At 47.2% G+C, this 16,092-nt stretch overlaps 1 protein-coding gene across 9 annotated transcripts in view; it reads right to left on the bottom strand.

Annotated features, from left to right (window-relative positions):
- The window catches only part of FAM20B (FAM20B glycosaminoglycan xylosylkinase), a 38,651-nt gene that overhangs the window by 4,662 nt on the left and 17,897 nt on the right, over positions 1 to 16,092 (bottom strand). For 8 of the 9 annotated variants that reach the window (XM_066361630.1, XM_066361625.1, XM_066361629.1 and 5 more), the window contains 5 exons: positions 13,607 to 13,693; positions 8,273 to 8,382; positions 4,057 to 4,228; positions 3,664 to 3,855; positions 1,575 to 1,634 (listed from right to left, as the gene is read on the bottom strand). In XM_066361630.1, the coding sequence (XP_066217727.1) occupies positions 1,575 to 1,634; positions 3,664 to 3,855; positions 4,057 to 4,228; positions 8,273 to 8,382; positions 13,607 to 13,693 (621 nt within the window). The remainder of the gene's footprint in view (positions 1 to 1,574; positions 1,635 to 3,663; positions 3,856 to 4,056; positions 4,229 to 8,272; positions 8,383 to 13,606; positions 13,694 to 16,092) is intronic. The other variant, XM_066361634.1, reaches the window with a different exon arrangement.

Raw genomic sequence — 16,092 nt, 5'->3', positions numbered from 1 at the left:
CCTGCTATAATAGATTCCTTTAAGCGTCTCTATCTCCTCTTAAGCCTTCTCGGTAGAGGGCGCCGGAGGAACACTGCAGGAGGACGCAGTGTGCAGGCCAGGTCACCCATGCAGCTCTGCCCAGCCCAGACACGGAATGGGGCAGGCCCTTGGTGATGCTGCAGCAGCCTCGTTCTGGCCTGGTCAAAACCAGCCTGAGACCCTCCCGAAATGGAAACCAGAGGCCCCAACGGCCCCTGCCCACTGTGGAGCCCCAACTCCCTCTGCAGATCTATAAACAGGTGCGGCCTAGAACCCAGAGGGTTCCTACCAAGCCATCCCCCCCCCCCCTTGAATGCCATGACACCAGTTGCTGACACCTATACCCTGCCTGCACTCTGGAGGGCTGATTCCTGCTTAACCCAGTGCCGGCCAACTGGTGGGCTTCCCTGCCACCCAGTGGGCTGAACTACCAGCCTTGGGAAGGGGGTCCTCTTCCAAGTTTGTCCATCCTTGGGTGCTCTCCCTCAGCCCTAGCTTTCTTTTATAGCCACTCTGGCATCAGAGTGGATCATTCTCTACACTAAACTTCCCTGTTTAACCCACTATGTCTTTGCTATCTCCTGAGTAGACCAGATGGATAACACTAAGTATGTATTAATATAAACACATTGTCCTTCAAAGATAGTTTCTGATTGGATATATCATTGCTTCCCAATACTAAATAAAGATAATTAAGGGTTGCCTGGGTAATCTTTCTGCAGAATATCTTTGTGATTAAGAAAAGAAAAGGAGAGGAGAGAAGCAGATCAGCTGCCGGGAGGGGCAGTCTTCCACGGTCCCAGGGGCTTGGGTCTGACCAGCAGGAAGTGGACTTGCATTTCTGTGTGGGCTCCGGCTGATTCTCAGGGCTCGCTTTAAATTTTTCCAGCAATCATTATCTGAAAAGGAGCTCCTTAGAGCGCTGTGTCTTTATCTCATTTTCTTGATTAACTTTTTAATTTCTTTATTCTCTAACATAGGCTTAAAAAATCAGTTACTAAATACCTATGAGAAATGATACTTTCGGTTTATACAATTTCAAATTGAGATATGCAGACCACAGGGTGTCTGCAGAGGTGAGAGAGAGGACTTGAAACCATATGGTAAACACATTACAGTGGCCAGGGACACAGACTGTATTAGGTTTGAGGGAGGAGGAAGCAGACTATATTGTGCTATTAAAAAAAAATACAGATATACCTTAGTGAATAGATGGAACACTTCTCTATTCATACAAAATTCAAAATGAATTGAGTGCAGGGTTTCTGGCCTGCACCCTTCCTTAGTCCTCCATCTCAGGACTCTGAGGGGTTCTGGGTTGGAAACGCATGAAGAGCCCCACTCAGGGGTTAGGAAGTTTTAAGGCCACGAACATGCCATATTGCAACCTGAGCCTGGCATGTTGTGTAACTAACACAATGAACTGTTACACGAGCCTGGCATGTGGTGTGCATAACTAACATGATGTATTGTGACCTGAGCCTGGCACGTGGTGTGCGTAACTAACATGATGTATTGTGACCTGAGCCTGGCACGTGGTGTGCGTAACTTACATGCAACACTGATAGAGAGGGGCAAGAATGCTTCTCTCGTCCAGCGAGGGGTTCCCAAAGCTGAAAGTAAAATGAGATCACAGTAAATTGGGGGGAAGCACCAGCTATCTCAGCATTGGAGCAGAACAAATTCTGTAAGAAACCCTAACATGATCCTAAATAATTTCATGCTCCCACAACTCCAATCACTTAAATTAAAAAATAAACAGGGCATGACCAATTAGACACAGGATTCCTAACAGCTTGTACTACAGTAACGAACAATGAATCTACTCGTTTATGAGGACCCTTTCTCCTGACAAGACACAGCAAGGTGCTGGCGCACAACCACGGTAACACGGACCAAAGGGAGACACAGAGACCTCCAAACCCGAGGACACTAAGTGTGGGCGGAGAGACACAGGCTCTGCATCGCAGGCCCCGCCAGCACGTGGACAGTCAGTGCTTGTAAAGAGAAGTTACGCTGTTCTACTCCAAAATTACTAGTCAGAACAGATTTGGATTATCCTGTTCTCCACAGTAAACATACGGATGTATTCAAACTGGAAAAACTACTCACAGAAGCTGAGAAAACAGTTAATTCGAAGGAGATATAAAAATGATCTTAGCGGCAATTTATAGCAGATCATTTTTACAAGTAAGGATAAAGATTTTCATGCAGCACTGGCTACTGCCTGCTGTGCTGGGGGGGGGGGGAGGTGGTGCCTGCTGGCCTCTCGCCTCCTGTGGCTGTAGCCACCTTCCACAGAGCACACCGCACCTGGTGCACAGTGTCGGGGCCGTGTCGTTAGCAAATCTGCCCATGCATTCTTTGCAGAGGACTGCATCCTAGCTTATTCTCAGCTACCAGTGGTAACAGCAGTGGACAAGAGAGTTCCAGGCTCCAGAGAAGTGTTCTACCAGCTGACACTGATGTGTAACACCGTGCGGCACCGCACTGGGCACCAGAGGGTGCAGAGTGCACGCTGAGAACGCAGGGGACACTGGGCGCCAGAGGGTGCGGAGTGCACGCTGAGAACGCAGGGGACACTGGGCGCCAGAGGGTGCGGAGTGCACGCTGAGAACGCAGGGGACACTGGGCGCCAGAGGGTGCGGAGTGCACGCTGAGAACGCAGGGGACACTGGGCGCCAGAGGGTGCGGAGTGCACGCTGAGAACGCAGGGGACACTGGGCGCCAGAGGGTGCGGAGTGCACGCTGAGAACGCAGGGGACACTGGGCGCCAGAGGGTGCGGAGTGCACGCTGAGAACGCAGGGGACACTGGGCGCCAGAGGGTGCGGAGTGCACGCTGAGAACGCAGGGGACACTGGGCGCCAGAGGCTGCGGAGTGCACGCTGAGAACGCAGGGGACACTGGGCGCCAGAGGGTGCGGAGTGCACGCTGAGAACGCAGGGGACACTGGGCGCCAGAGGCTGCAGAGTGCACACTGAGAACGCAGGGAGGGCAAAGGAGGCTTAGGGTGTTCGTATGGAAAATAACACACTAACTCATAAGTAATAACACAAGAATAAACTCTTGTTTGTGTGCTCACAACTGTAAATCTTTTGCCCACCCCTGCACAGTGTGTTCCTCAAAGAGCTCTGACTTAAAAAAAAAGACATTCCATTTTTTCAAAACTAATAAAATTATGTTTCTCAAGATGAAAATACCTTATGTTTATATATAATCACTAAGCAACTCCTTGTCCTCTCATGACAGCAAAAGGTCTGGGCCCAGAGTGCTATAAAACTAGCCAAACAGCCTATCAAAAAAATCCATCTTTTAAAATGCATGAGCCTGTGGATAGAATAAGTTTAACAGTAATTAAGTTTCATGTTCTATTTAAATATCTATTTCTGAAGATTCTAAACATCATAGTCAAGAAAGGATGACGTGAGTAGCAATAAACCCAAGGCCTTGGTTTCCAGCTGTCTGTGAATAGTCACAGTCTGACTCCCAGAAAAAAGCGTGTTCCCGTTTCTTTAAAGCCCCTGAGCAAGGGCGGAGGCATGGGAGCACAGCGGCGCAGACCCCGGGCCCAAGCAGCCACATGAAGGCTGGCTGCCCAGTCCCCACAGGAACCCCCACCAGGGACGCCCAGCTGGCCCTACCTTTTGGCATTGTCGAGAAGGATGAGCATGCTGGCGCCCTCGTCATCCTGAAAGCTCTCATAGTGATGGCGGTCAGCATTGCCGATCAGGTAATCAAAGACGGCTGTGTCGATGATGTCCAAGAGGCGCGGGCCGGAGTCGTAGGGGGACGTCTTCTTCACGGCGTCACAGTAGCTCTCGTCATACTCCCACCTGGAGGCAGGCACATCGCCAGGTTACTGACAGCGCCAGCGCTGTGCCTGACACTGTCTGACACAGAAGACCAGGTCCCTGCCCAACAGGCTTGCCCGACCCTCCGGTGTTCCTCGTCCAGGACAGACCCCAGGCTGCACATGGGGCTGGCTCCTGGCCAGGCACAGGGGACAGCGGAGGAGTGGCTCAAGGGGCATTTACCTGGCCAGTTTGCCCTCTCGGTAGGTCCGGCCCCAGGGGTGTCGGTGCTTCTGCAGAGGCCACACGTCTGGAAGCCAGAGTGTGACAGACCCCTCCATCGTGTCTCCATCAGCACAGGCGGGTTCTGTTTCTCGGCAGTAATAACACTTCCCGTAGAAACAAGTATTATTTCCTAAAGGAGAGAAAGGAACCAAGTACAGGCTCCAAGTCAGGAAAAAAGGAAGATTCCAAACTGTCCCCAAAGAACGTAGAAGAGAGACAGCAGCTAAGTAACCAAGATCCTGAACTTACATTAACTATTATACAGGTAATAAAAGCACACGGTGTAAAGAAGTCTCCCTTTCCCTGGGTCCCTTCTACCTGATCTCTCTCTGGGCGTCCACTGCTGTCACAAGCGCCCTTCTGAGCTCCCTCTAAGCAGAGGAGAGTCATGTCTTAGTCTGTTCTGCCAGAGCGCCTGCAGGAGGCAGCACGCATGGCACAGGTGGGTGGGCACACTAGATACGGGAAGGTCCACGTCCCGGGCTGGGCAGAGTGACAGTGTGAGAATTCATCACACTTCTCTGAATGGTGCAGTCTAAAACTTACCAGCTGTGTATTTCTAGAATGTGCCATTTTCATATGCTTACTAAATTCTTTCCATTCAGGAGTCTCTTAAATCTTGCTCTGCCCCATCCCTGCTTTCTGACTCCTACTACATATGCATTCAGTCCAGCAGCCCCAAGCGCTGCCACCCCCAACCCTCCCCTCCCTGGCGCACCCTCTACAAGTGATTTTCCTGTGTTCAAGCCCGTTTAGTGGCTCCCAGTGCCTAACGAGAAAGCCTTCAGTGCCCTTCAGTGCCGCTGTCCTGACCACCTCCTTGCTCCCTCCCTCGCCCCCCAGACCCTTCACTGCAGTTAATCACATTCTCACAGCTGTCATGCTCTCTTGTCACCCTGTGTCACAGCTGTCCTCCACCTGCAACAGGGCTAACTCAGCCCATGAACTGGATGGGAACAAAATCACTTCTATTTTCATTAACTCCTGCCTGAAACTTAGCATTTCCTTCACTAATTACATCAGCAGTAAATTAGCGTTACCTGTGGCTTTTTCACTAAAATCACAGATTTTTCATATCATAGTAGCATTGTGCAAATATTACAAAGTATCATTTATAGTCTCAAATTATTTAATGTATTAAATAACAAGGCACAAGTAACAATATCACAAATTTGCTTGTTGAAAAAGTTTTATATTTTGATACAAAATATTTCAATATTGTTAGCTTCATGTATAAGTCTATGCATTCTAATTTATGTTTTTAAAAACATTTTGAAAAAGCATCCATAAGCTTCTCTAGACTGCCAAAAGCGTCTCTAGCACAAAAAAGGTTAGGAGTTCAGAAACCGATGTACTGTTCCGTGGAACTGTTCCTCTCCCAGTGAGACCTGGCTGCAGTGACCCCTTCGCTGGGTGACTGTCGCCCGGGCCCTGGCCCTGCGCGGCTCTCTGCACACGCCTGGTTCCCCAACTAGACGGAGCTCCGTGAAGACAGGAAGGAAGCATTCATTTCCAGGTATTCAGCACCTAGCACAGAGCCTGCCACAGACGTGCAACAAAATTTTGTTGAATGAATAACTATAAAAGAATATAAGCAAATTAAATATTTGAGGGTTTCAGATCTGAGCTTGAACTCTGGCTAACAATTAGTCATTTTAGGACTTTGGGAAAGTCAGTTGACTCTTTTTAGCTTCTTTCGCAGGCATGACATGGATAAACCTCCCTCCTCTCCTAAACTGCACTCTTGTCAAGGGGATTGAATAAGGTAACTGTGTAAAAGTGCTTTGTCAAGTTGCAAGGGCTACATAGAATTCAGTTATCACACTAAGTTATCCAGTGATACATTTTTCAAATGTGCTAAGGTCAGTCTATTATTTAAAACCCACCTCCAGTCAAATCCCTCTACCTACAGGCTACAGACTCAATCTCTGCGTACCCTAGAATTCCTATGGTGAAGAAGCCCTAATCCTCACTGTGGTGGCATCTGGAGGTGGGGCTTTGGGAGAAGCCCTCATGCTGGGATTAGCATCACTGTAAGAAGAGACAGGAGAAAGATGGTGTCTCTCTCTCTCTCTCTCTCTGCCACATGAGAACAGGGCAAGAAGGTGGCTGACTGTAAACTAGAAAGAGGGCCCTCATCAGAACCAACCTCACTGGCACCCTGACCTTGAACTTCTAGCCTTCAGAACTGTGCATGAGTCTTTACTGTCACAGCCACACAGCCTATGATGTCTTGTTATAGGAGCCTGAACTAAGACAGTGCCCTGTGCTGTGGGTGTAACAGAAGTTCACTCCCCGATGTACTGACCCTGTGTGCCTCCAGGTCTTTATGCTCTTGTTTCTATTATTATTTCCTAGTATTCTGCCAAATGCCCGTTCCTCTTTACTGCCTGGGTAGCTCCTACTGATTCTTCAATACTCAGTCCAAATGTTAATACCTCCTCTACAAACCTCTTCCTGGCCTCTCCCCCATACCTCACACATCTGAGAGCTAACCTCTATGAGTCTCTAGAGCAGTGGTCCCCAAACCCCAGGCCGCAGACCGGTACTGGTCTGTGGGCCATTTGGTACTGGTCCGCAGTGAAAGAATAAATAACTTACATTATTTCTGTTTTATTCATATTTAAGTCTGAACGATGTTTTATTTTTTAAAAATGACCAGATTCCCTCTGTTACATCCGTCTAAGACTCACTCTTGACGCTTGTCTCAGTCACGTGATACATTTATCCGTCCCACCCTAAAGGCTGGTCCGTAAAAATATTTTCTGACATTAAACTGGTCTGTGGCCCAAAAAAGGTTGGGGATCACTGCTCTAGAGAACAGGGACTCTGGCCTATTCTTATTGACCTCTTCTCATCCAATGAGAATTTACATTTGTCTGGGCATAAAATTGAACAAGCAAAAGTGACTAGAGGCACTGGCCGGATGGCTCAGCGGTACAGCATCAGTCTGGCGTGTAGAAGCCCCGCTTTGGATTCACGGCCAGGGCACAAAGAAGTGCCCCATCTGCTTCTCCACCCCTCCCCCTCTCCTCCTTCTCTCTCTCTCTCTTCCCCTCCCACAGCCAAGGCTCCAATCGAGCAAAGTTGCCCCAGGCACTGAGGATGGCTCCATGGCCTCTGCCTCAGGCACTAGAATGGCTCCAGCCACAGCGGAGCTGCATCCCAGATGGGCAGAGCATCGCCCCCTGGTGGGCGTGCCGGGTGGATCCCGATCAGGCGCATGCGGGAGTCTGTCTGACTGCCTCCCCACTTCTGACTTTGGAAAAATACAAAAAAAAAAAAAAGGTGACTAGAAAATAGATGAAACAAATCAGTGACACTGTATGCTTTTGGTTATTTGTAAGAACAGCATAGCTTAGCCTTATAAGTTTAAAGTCTGAATGATGAATCTGTCACAAGTCTTTTAAATATTCAGTTTCAACTCATTCTAAATGCAAATCCATTCATTCTAGCAAAGCAAGGTGAAGTTCATCTTGCAATGTCTGTTCCAAGTCATATTACAATGTGTCACTGAAAAAGTCGTCATGAATAGGCTGGTACCAGAGACCACAGCACCTCTAAATTCTCTGATTCTTACTGTGCCCCCAGGAACAGGAGTGAGAGTTTTAGCTGAGATCCCGCACCTCAGAGTGAGACAATAGAGAGCAGAGGCCAGGGGTCCATGGCCAGTGCCACATGTCGAGTGACAGGCTCCCGTTGCAGGGCGGCAGGAGGCGGGGTGATCTTCCAAGCCCAAATGCAACCCTACGAGGGAATTTCTGACCCTCACAGAGTTGCCTTATCGTTTCCTCAATTCTAAGTTCCTGAGTAAGTACATGCATATGAAAAAACTACCCAGCCGATGATATACAGACAAGTACAGTTTTAGGCCAAAATCGGAGTCTGAGCTTTAGCTTAAGAGCAAGCAGAGAGAAGTCAAGTTATCAGCTACTTACACAATCAGTAAAGAGCCTCACTTCCTGCTGCACACAACAAAGTACACTTGAGGGAACACTTGCTCCCTGCCATGGAGACACCTTTCCCCCAGGACCCGACGGCCAGCTGCCTGACCCACTCCTGTGCTCACTTAATTACAGTCCTCAGTTCCTCAGAGTCACGAGCCAGCTTGCTCAATGACACCCCATGTAACTTCCTAACTGTGCCCTGTCCAAACGTCCTCCAGTCCTCTTACCTACAGTCAGGAAGGTGCTCAGGAGCTGCTCCGTGGCCACAGGCTTGATCTCCGTCCGCAGATTAACAAACCTGCCCACCACCAGGGGGGCTCGGCGGAAACCCAGAATCCTGGTATTTGGAAGGTTGAAAAACAGAAGAGAAGAATCTTTGGGGCCATATTTTAAATAGTCTTACAAATTATGATTAATCATGTCAGATGTGTAAAGGAAAAATAGGCGGGTAAGGTAAATATTTTTTAGAGGTACAAGTGTTTATGAGTTTAATATCAAGATGCATGTAAGTTATTTTAGTATTCACTTCAGCAATAAATAAGGTAAATGTAGAAAAATGTGAATGATTGCTGATTCCAGGGAGTGGGTACATAGATTCATTATACTATTCTCTCGACTTCCGTTAAAAATTTTTCATAATAAAATTTTAAATAAATTTTAACAAAGCATTAAAAAACTGCCTCTAAATCCATACTTAGGTTCAGAGCTTTGGCTAAAACAGCACATTGACAGAAAATGATACAGGTTTAATCTGAGAGGAACCCATAGGACAAATTAATCACAGATATATTTGAAGATATTTCTCTCTAATGGTCTAAAAATTACCTTATACCTGAGCATAATCTTTCCCTTTTAATGAAAGTCTCTGTCTAAAAAAAAATACATCCTCATTGAAGGAAAGTTAGAGGCGCAGAATTCAGAACACACAGAAAATTTATAATAAAAATATAAGGATCACCCATAATTCCATAACCCAGATAGAACTCCTGACATTTTGGCATATGAACATTCTTCCTTTACAAGTATATATGCACACACTCACTCCTGTGTGCAGACTCACAATATGCAGTTGTTTTTTTTATTTTTACTATTTTTTTTTTATTAAGACTTTATTCATTTTAGAGACGAAAAAGAGAGAGAGAAAGGAGGGCGAGGAGAAGATCAGGAAGCATCAACTCCCATATGTGCCTTGACCAGGCAAGTCCAGGGTTTCGAACCAGGGACCTCAGCATTCCAGGTCGACGTTTTATCCACTGCGCCACCACAAGTCAGGCTACAATGTGCAGTTTTGTATTCTGTTTTTCACTGATTGTTATATCACAAGCCTTTTCCCATGTCATTACAAAGCCTTTATAAATGGATGTGTGGTTACCAGAGGGAAAACAGGGTGGGAGGAGAAAGAGGGTCAAGGGGGGTCAACTGCATGGGGACAAAAAGAGACCTGCCTTGGGAGGAGAACACACGATGTGATACACAATGATGTATTATGGAACTGTACGCTTGAGATGTAATCTTATTCACTAGTGTCACTTCCGTAAATTTAATAAAATAATTTAAAAATGGCAGTGTAATAAAAATGTTCAGGGCTGCTGACTTTGTCCTAAACTCAATCTTAGATTAAAGCACAAAAGTAAAGAGATCAACAGAGGAGTCAAAATATAAAAACAGAGAGAACCCCGTGAGGCCAGATAAGGTAGTCAGGTACTAACGCCCTTATCTGAGATGGAGAAAGAGCAACCTAAAGCAGAAAAGTGTCAGGAGCCACAGGTGGGAAAAAGGTACGAAGGACATCTGGCATGACCACTGCTAGGCCAAAGACCAGCAGCAGCCAGCTTGGTGCTGAGGGGCCACGTCACAGAGGTGGCAGCTAACAAAAGAGTTAACAGATGGCAGGTAACAGAGGGGGTATAGGGACTGGCTAGAGAGTATATTTCAGATTTCAAGGTAGAAAAGGACTTTTTTGTTTTTTGACAGAGACAGAGAGAGTCAGAGAAAGGGATAGATAGGGACAGACAGACAGGAAGGAAGGGAGATGGGAAGCATCAATTTTTCTTTTTTTTTTTTTTTTTTTTGTATTTTTCTGAAGCTGGAAACGGGGAGAGACAGTCAGACAGACTCCCGCATGCGCCCGACCGGGATCCACCCGGCACGCCCACCAGGGGGCGACGCTCTGCCCACCAGGGGACGATGCTCTGCCCCTCCGGGGCGTCGCTGTGCCGCGACCAGAGTCACTCTAGCACCTGAGGCAGAGACCAAGGAGCCATCCCCAGCGCCCGGGCCATCTTTGCTCCAATGGAGCCTTGGCTGCGGGAGGGGAAGAGAGAGACAGAGAGGAAGGAGGAGGGGGTGGAGAAGCAAATGGGCGCTTCTCCTATGTGCCCTGGCCGGGAATCGAACCCGGGTCCCCCGCATGCCAGGCCGACGCTCTACTGCTGAGCTAACCGGCCAGGGCCGAAGCATCAATTTTTCATTGTGGCACTTTCATTGTTCATTGATTGCTTTCTCATTTGTGCCTTTACCGGGGGCTACAGCAGACCGAGTAACCCCTTGCTCAAGCCAGCAACCTTGGGTCCAAGCTGGTGAGCTTTGTTCAAGCCAGATGAGCCTGCGCTCAAGCTGGCAACCTCAGGGTTCTCCGCATCCCAGTCCGAAGCTCTATCCACTGCGCCACTGCCTGGTCAGGCTAGACAAGGACTTTTAAATACAAGACCTCCTAAAGCACAAGTCATAAATTAAAACATCATATTTAATTAACATAAAAAGTAATGATTCCGGCCCTGGCTGGTTGGCTCAGCGGTAGAGCGTCGGCCTGGCGTGCGGGGGACTAGGGTTCGATTCCCGGCCAGGGCACATAGGAGAAGTGCCCATTTGCTTCTCCACCCCCCTCCCCTCCTTCCTCTCTGTCTCTCTCTTCCCCTCCCACAGCCAAGGCTTCATTGGAGCAAAGATGGCCTGGGCGCTGGGGATAGTTCCTTGGCCTGTGCCCCAGGCGCTAGAGTGGCTCTGGTCGCGGCAGAGCAACACCCTGGAGGGGCAGAGCATCGCCCCCTGGTGGGCAGAGCATCGCCCCTGGTGGGCGTGCCGGGTGGATCCCGGTCGGGCGCATGTGGGAGTCTGTCTGACTGTCTCTCCCCGTTTCCAGCTTCAGAAAAATACAAAAAAAAAAAAAAAAGTAATGATTCCTGCACAAAGACAACTTCACTCTAAGTTAACAAATAGGTGTTGCTGTGAAAAGATAAGGAGATACTGAATTTTGCCAATAATTGGCTTGGTTGGTGAGAGCATCAGCTGGAAGCGCAGAGGTTACTGGTTCGTGTCAGGGCACATGCAAGAACAGATCGATGCTCCTGTCTCTCTCTCCCTCTCCCCCCTCTTCTCTCTCTAAAGTCAGTAAAATAAAATAATGAGATGCCACTTGACATGTATTAGATGAACAGAAACTAGCATGTTGGATAATATGAAGTACTGGTATGGATATGGGAAAATATCCTTCATGCACTGCTGGGATCCACCAACAGGGAAACAGAAGGGAGTGTGGCATGAAGGAAATGGGGAAACAAATGAAGTCTTGGAAAGACTGATTCTAGTGTAGGATCAAGTGAGGGGCAGGATTTACCCAACTCTTTCCCAGTAGGTCTTAAAAGAGGCAGTAAAAACTCACGGGATTTTGAACAAACATTTACTTAACCTTTTCCATAGCATCAGATGTTTTTCAGATTGCTCCAGTTTTTCACTTCTGAAAATGCTTCAGCTAAGACTGTGGTGTATGTATCTTCGAATTTCTAATTATTTCTCTAGGGTCCTTCTTAGAAACATCTGCCTAGAGATTTCTTAGATATTTGCATAAAAAGGTGGTTACACATTTAAAGAGTTTGATTATCAAGGGTTTTGACATATAAGACCAGAGTTCTTAAAATAAAGATTAAAAATCAATTAACAATACCAGAAGCAGCATATAAATCTCTTCCTGCCAATGAAGTTTTGTGTTTTTTTTTAAATCTCTGCCATTTTTAGAAGATAATCCGTATCCCACTGCTTCACCTGGACGGTTTGTATTACTTGTGAGGATGAGTGCTCACTCCATCACACTTATTAGCAGTCAATTACTATTCCACCAACTGTGTCCTTAGCCCATTTTCTACTAGCATTTGAGCATATGTGTAGATCCGTATAAATAGTTATATATTATGGCTATTAATGATTAGATTACATTAGATTCAAGTATTTTCTCCTGATTTGTTCACATTTAAATTTTGGTTTATTGATTTTACAGAGAGGAGGGGGGAGCAAGAAGTATCAACATATAGTGGCTTCACTTTAGTTGTTCACTGCTTGATTGTCGTATGTGCCTTGACCGGGCAAGCCCAGGGTTTTGAACCAGCGACCACAGCGTTCCAGGGTGACATTTTATACACTGTGCCACCACAGGCCGGGCTGACATTTAAATTTTGTTTGGTGTTTATTGACATGTCTGTTAAGCTTTTTTTTAGTGATTTTTTTTTTAATTATTGCTCTTATGCTTAGAAAGTCCTTCCTAATCCAGAAAAAGACAGAAATTTACCTTAATTTCTTCCAGTTTCCTTGCAAATTTATTTTTAAAATATTGTCACTATTTACATAATAGTCTGTCTTACCCTGGCCAGATAGCTTGGTTAGCTGGAGCATTGTCCAGAAGTGCAGAGGTTGCCAGTTGATCCCTGGTCAGGGCACATACTGGAACCTGAAGTTCCTGTCCCTCTTTCTCTCTCCCTTTCTCTCTCGCTGAAATTAAAAAAAAAAAAAATGCCCTGGCTAGATGGCTTGGTTGGTGAGAGCATCAGCTGGAAGCGCAGAGGTTACTGGTTCGGGTCAGGGCACATGCAAGAACAGATCGATGCTCCTGTCTCTCTCTCCCTCTCCCCCCTCTTCTCTCTCTAAAGTCAGTAAAATAAACATTAAAAAATAAAAGTGCCCTGGTGAAAGAGCTGATCAGAATGGGAGAGCAACTGGGTTATTAGACAGTTCACTTACAAGATTCCTGCTGAAAAACGGTCATTTTCCTAGTTGACTTATACATGTAGAATTCATGCCTATTTCTCTTTTAGAATTATTCTGGTTATTGAAGCTGTGCATATTTTATATGAAGGACAATAAAATTTATTATATATGTCATGCTATATGTTGCCAGAATATGGGGGAAGGTTGGTATTACTTCCTTAAAACAAAAACAAAATGGTGTTGCCAGGCTTCCGTTTAGGGATTTGAGTTTAAACTTTGGTTTTTACCCTGCCATCTTATTACTGATAATATCTTCACTCATGATAACAACAGAGGGCAGACCAGAATGAAACGACCCCATAAAGCCTGGAGTTAGGAAATTTACTCTGGTATTCCTAGTACCTACCATCTGAATTATGAGGGACTCATACAAATTTAACAGAATCAGTCCAGCAGCTATCCAAAGTAGGTAACAAATCAAAGTTATCTGCAAGAGTTGCAGCCTTTAGGAGTCCGCACACCCTCTCTTCCAGGACATTAATGAAGGAAACAAAACACGGGTAGCCCGCTGCGACCACACGTACCTGTCCAGGTGAAAGGCGGCCACCTCTGCATTGTGCCTGTCGTAGCCAGCGTAGGGCTCCCCTTCCACCACGTAGTCTCGGCTGTACCTGCAGAGGGAACGCAAGCGCAGATGCGGACATGGATCCCATCGGCACACAGGCAACAGCACGAGGGGCCGCAGGACAGAAGCTGCGGCAGCCCTGGACCTGCTACTGCACAGCTCCCGGCAGCCCTGGGAACAGCCATGGCGACTGAGCCACTGGGAGAGCGGTGACAATGAAGTGGGGGCCAGGGTCCTGGTCCACCTCAGCCATCATTCCGTGAGTAAACCACAGAGGTTCCCATCTGAAAGACTTGCCATGTGAAACTACAAACTAATATTCTGGAGGGCAAGGCCCATCGTTCATCTCCACAACAGTGGTGAAGCCCAGAGTTGGTGCTTAATAAAAGTTTACTGAAATGTTTATTAGACTGAACTGAAGAGATGCAGGAAAACATGTAATTGAAATGTTTAACAGAATGGCTAGCCAAAAGGCTTCTAAGAGTGGTTTAAATTTCTTGGGAAGAAAATGGTCCTGCTACACTTCAGTCTTTGTTAGCAAGAAGGCGCAAGTGTATTTGAAAAAAGCTGTCTGAATAACCAAACCGTTCTCTCTTTCTGTTTCAGTTGATGATGCCACAGTGGAAGAAATACTGGACCAGAGTGCCAGCTAGGGAGGGACCGGGACCCTAACCCTTCCCTCGGGGTCTTAAGAGTCCTTCTCTACAATGTTAGGGGCTTGACTCAAAGGCAAACCGAAGATCTGTCACATCTCAAACTCCATTCTGATGATTTTACATTATATGCACATGAAAAAGGGATCATGAAAACTGGCATAGTTCTCTCTATTAATCATAAAAACAGATACAATTTAAACTTGTTAAGTAGGGATAAAAAGACAATTCACCTATGACCTCTACTGTTCACCTGCATTTCCTGATTCAAAAGGAGTCCTTCTGGGCTGTAAAAGGAACTGCCACATAGAAATAAATTGAGATTGAAGTGAAGAGGAGAGGCTCCACTAAGGACCTGATCCCCAGTGCTGCAAAGCCTGTGGGGAAGTGGGAGACGCGGCAAGAGAAGGCTGTGACCTTCAACATAAACAGCCACGGAATAAAAGCAAGCATGGCCACAAAAACCACTCAACACGGTGAAGTGATGAGATATTTATGCTAGAAGACAGCCAGCCATCGGTACACGGCTGGACCCCAGTTACTTCTCACCTTCGTCAATATATTCCAATGTATTTGTTTCTAGAGTCAAAGCATTAGTGAGGCTACCTAGAATTATACTGGCTCCCTCCAAATTAAAAGTCTCAATCTTCAAACAGGACTTCAGCCAAAGCTGTCACTCAAGCACTTCTCTGTCACTACAGCTGTGGGCCATCAGTAAGGCTGGGGAAAGTCCTTGAGCTTGTTTTTTTTGTTTTGTTCTTTTTTTTTGTTTTTTTTTTTAAATGAGAGCGACAGAGGGACTGGCAGGGACAGACAGACAGGAAGGGAGAGAGATGAAAAGCATCAGTTCTTCATTGTGGCTCCTCAGTTGTTCATTGATTGCTTCTCATAAGTGCCTTGACTGGGAGGGGCTCCAGCTGAGCTAGTGTTGCTCAAGCCAGCAACCTTGGGCTCAAGCCAGTGACCCCACCCTCAACTCAAGCTGGCAACCTCAGGGTTTCCATCCTGGGATCTCAGCATCCCAGGTCAACGCTCTATCCACTGTGCCAGCACCTGGTCAGGCCAGTCCTTGATTCTTTATTTTTCAGACTCCAGCGGAGCCACAGAAACATGCGTGTTGATGTGCAGACCATTCCCCTCAGTGAGAGAGAGCTTCCTGGTGTACTGAAAGGCTGCTTGAAGGGACACATAAGACCCTAGAGCAGCAGTACTCAACCTGTGGGTCGCGACCCCGACTGAGGTCGAACGACCAAAACACAGGGGTCGCGACCCACAGGTTGAGAACCGCTGCCCTAGAGCAACAGGGAACTGTGGAAGGGGGCTGAAGAGGGGAGGGGGAAAAGGAGGGGAGGGGGAGACAGGTAGAGGGGAGGGGAAAAGGAAGGGGAGGAGGAGGAGAGGGGAGGGGAGCGGAAGGGGGAAGGGAGGAGGAGGAGAGGGGAGAGGGAGGGAGAGGAGAGGACTAAATAGCCTCGGAGGCCCCCAGGTCAGAAGAGCCATGTACTGGGTGTTTCCGGACCCTGGTCAATTTCTATGAGCACTAAAGGTACACCCAGCTCCCCAGCTAGCGACAGTACCAGGTACAGGTCGCATAGGTAAGTGTGTGTAGTGACTCCAAGTGCCATCACCACTGAGAAGCCCACATAGCTTGCTGAGTGAGGGGGACAGTCCCCCCGGAGCTGGTGAGGGATTAGGGGGCCCAGCTGACAGAAATAAGGAACTGGGTACAGAGAGGAAGGCAAGACCTTGAGGGGCCTGACCATGAGGCGTGGACGCTGGCTTCTGGCTGGTG

This window comes from Saccopteryx leptura, chromosome 2 (genome assembly GCF_036850995.1).
Source record: "Saccopteryx leptura isolate mSacLep1 chromosome 2, mSacLep1_pri_phased_curated, whole genome shotgun sequence".
NCBI classification, from domain to species: Eukaryota; Metazoa; Chordata; class Mammalia; order Chiroptera; family Emballonuridae; genus Saccopteryx; species Saccopteryx leptura.
This window is presented reverse-complemented; position numbering and strand designations above follow the sequence as displayed.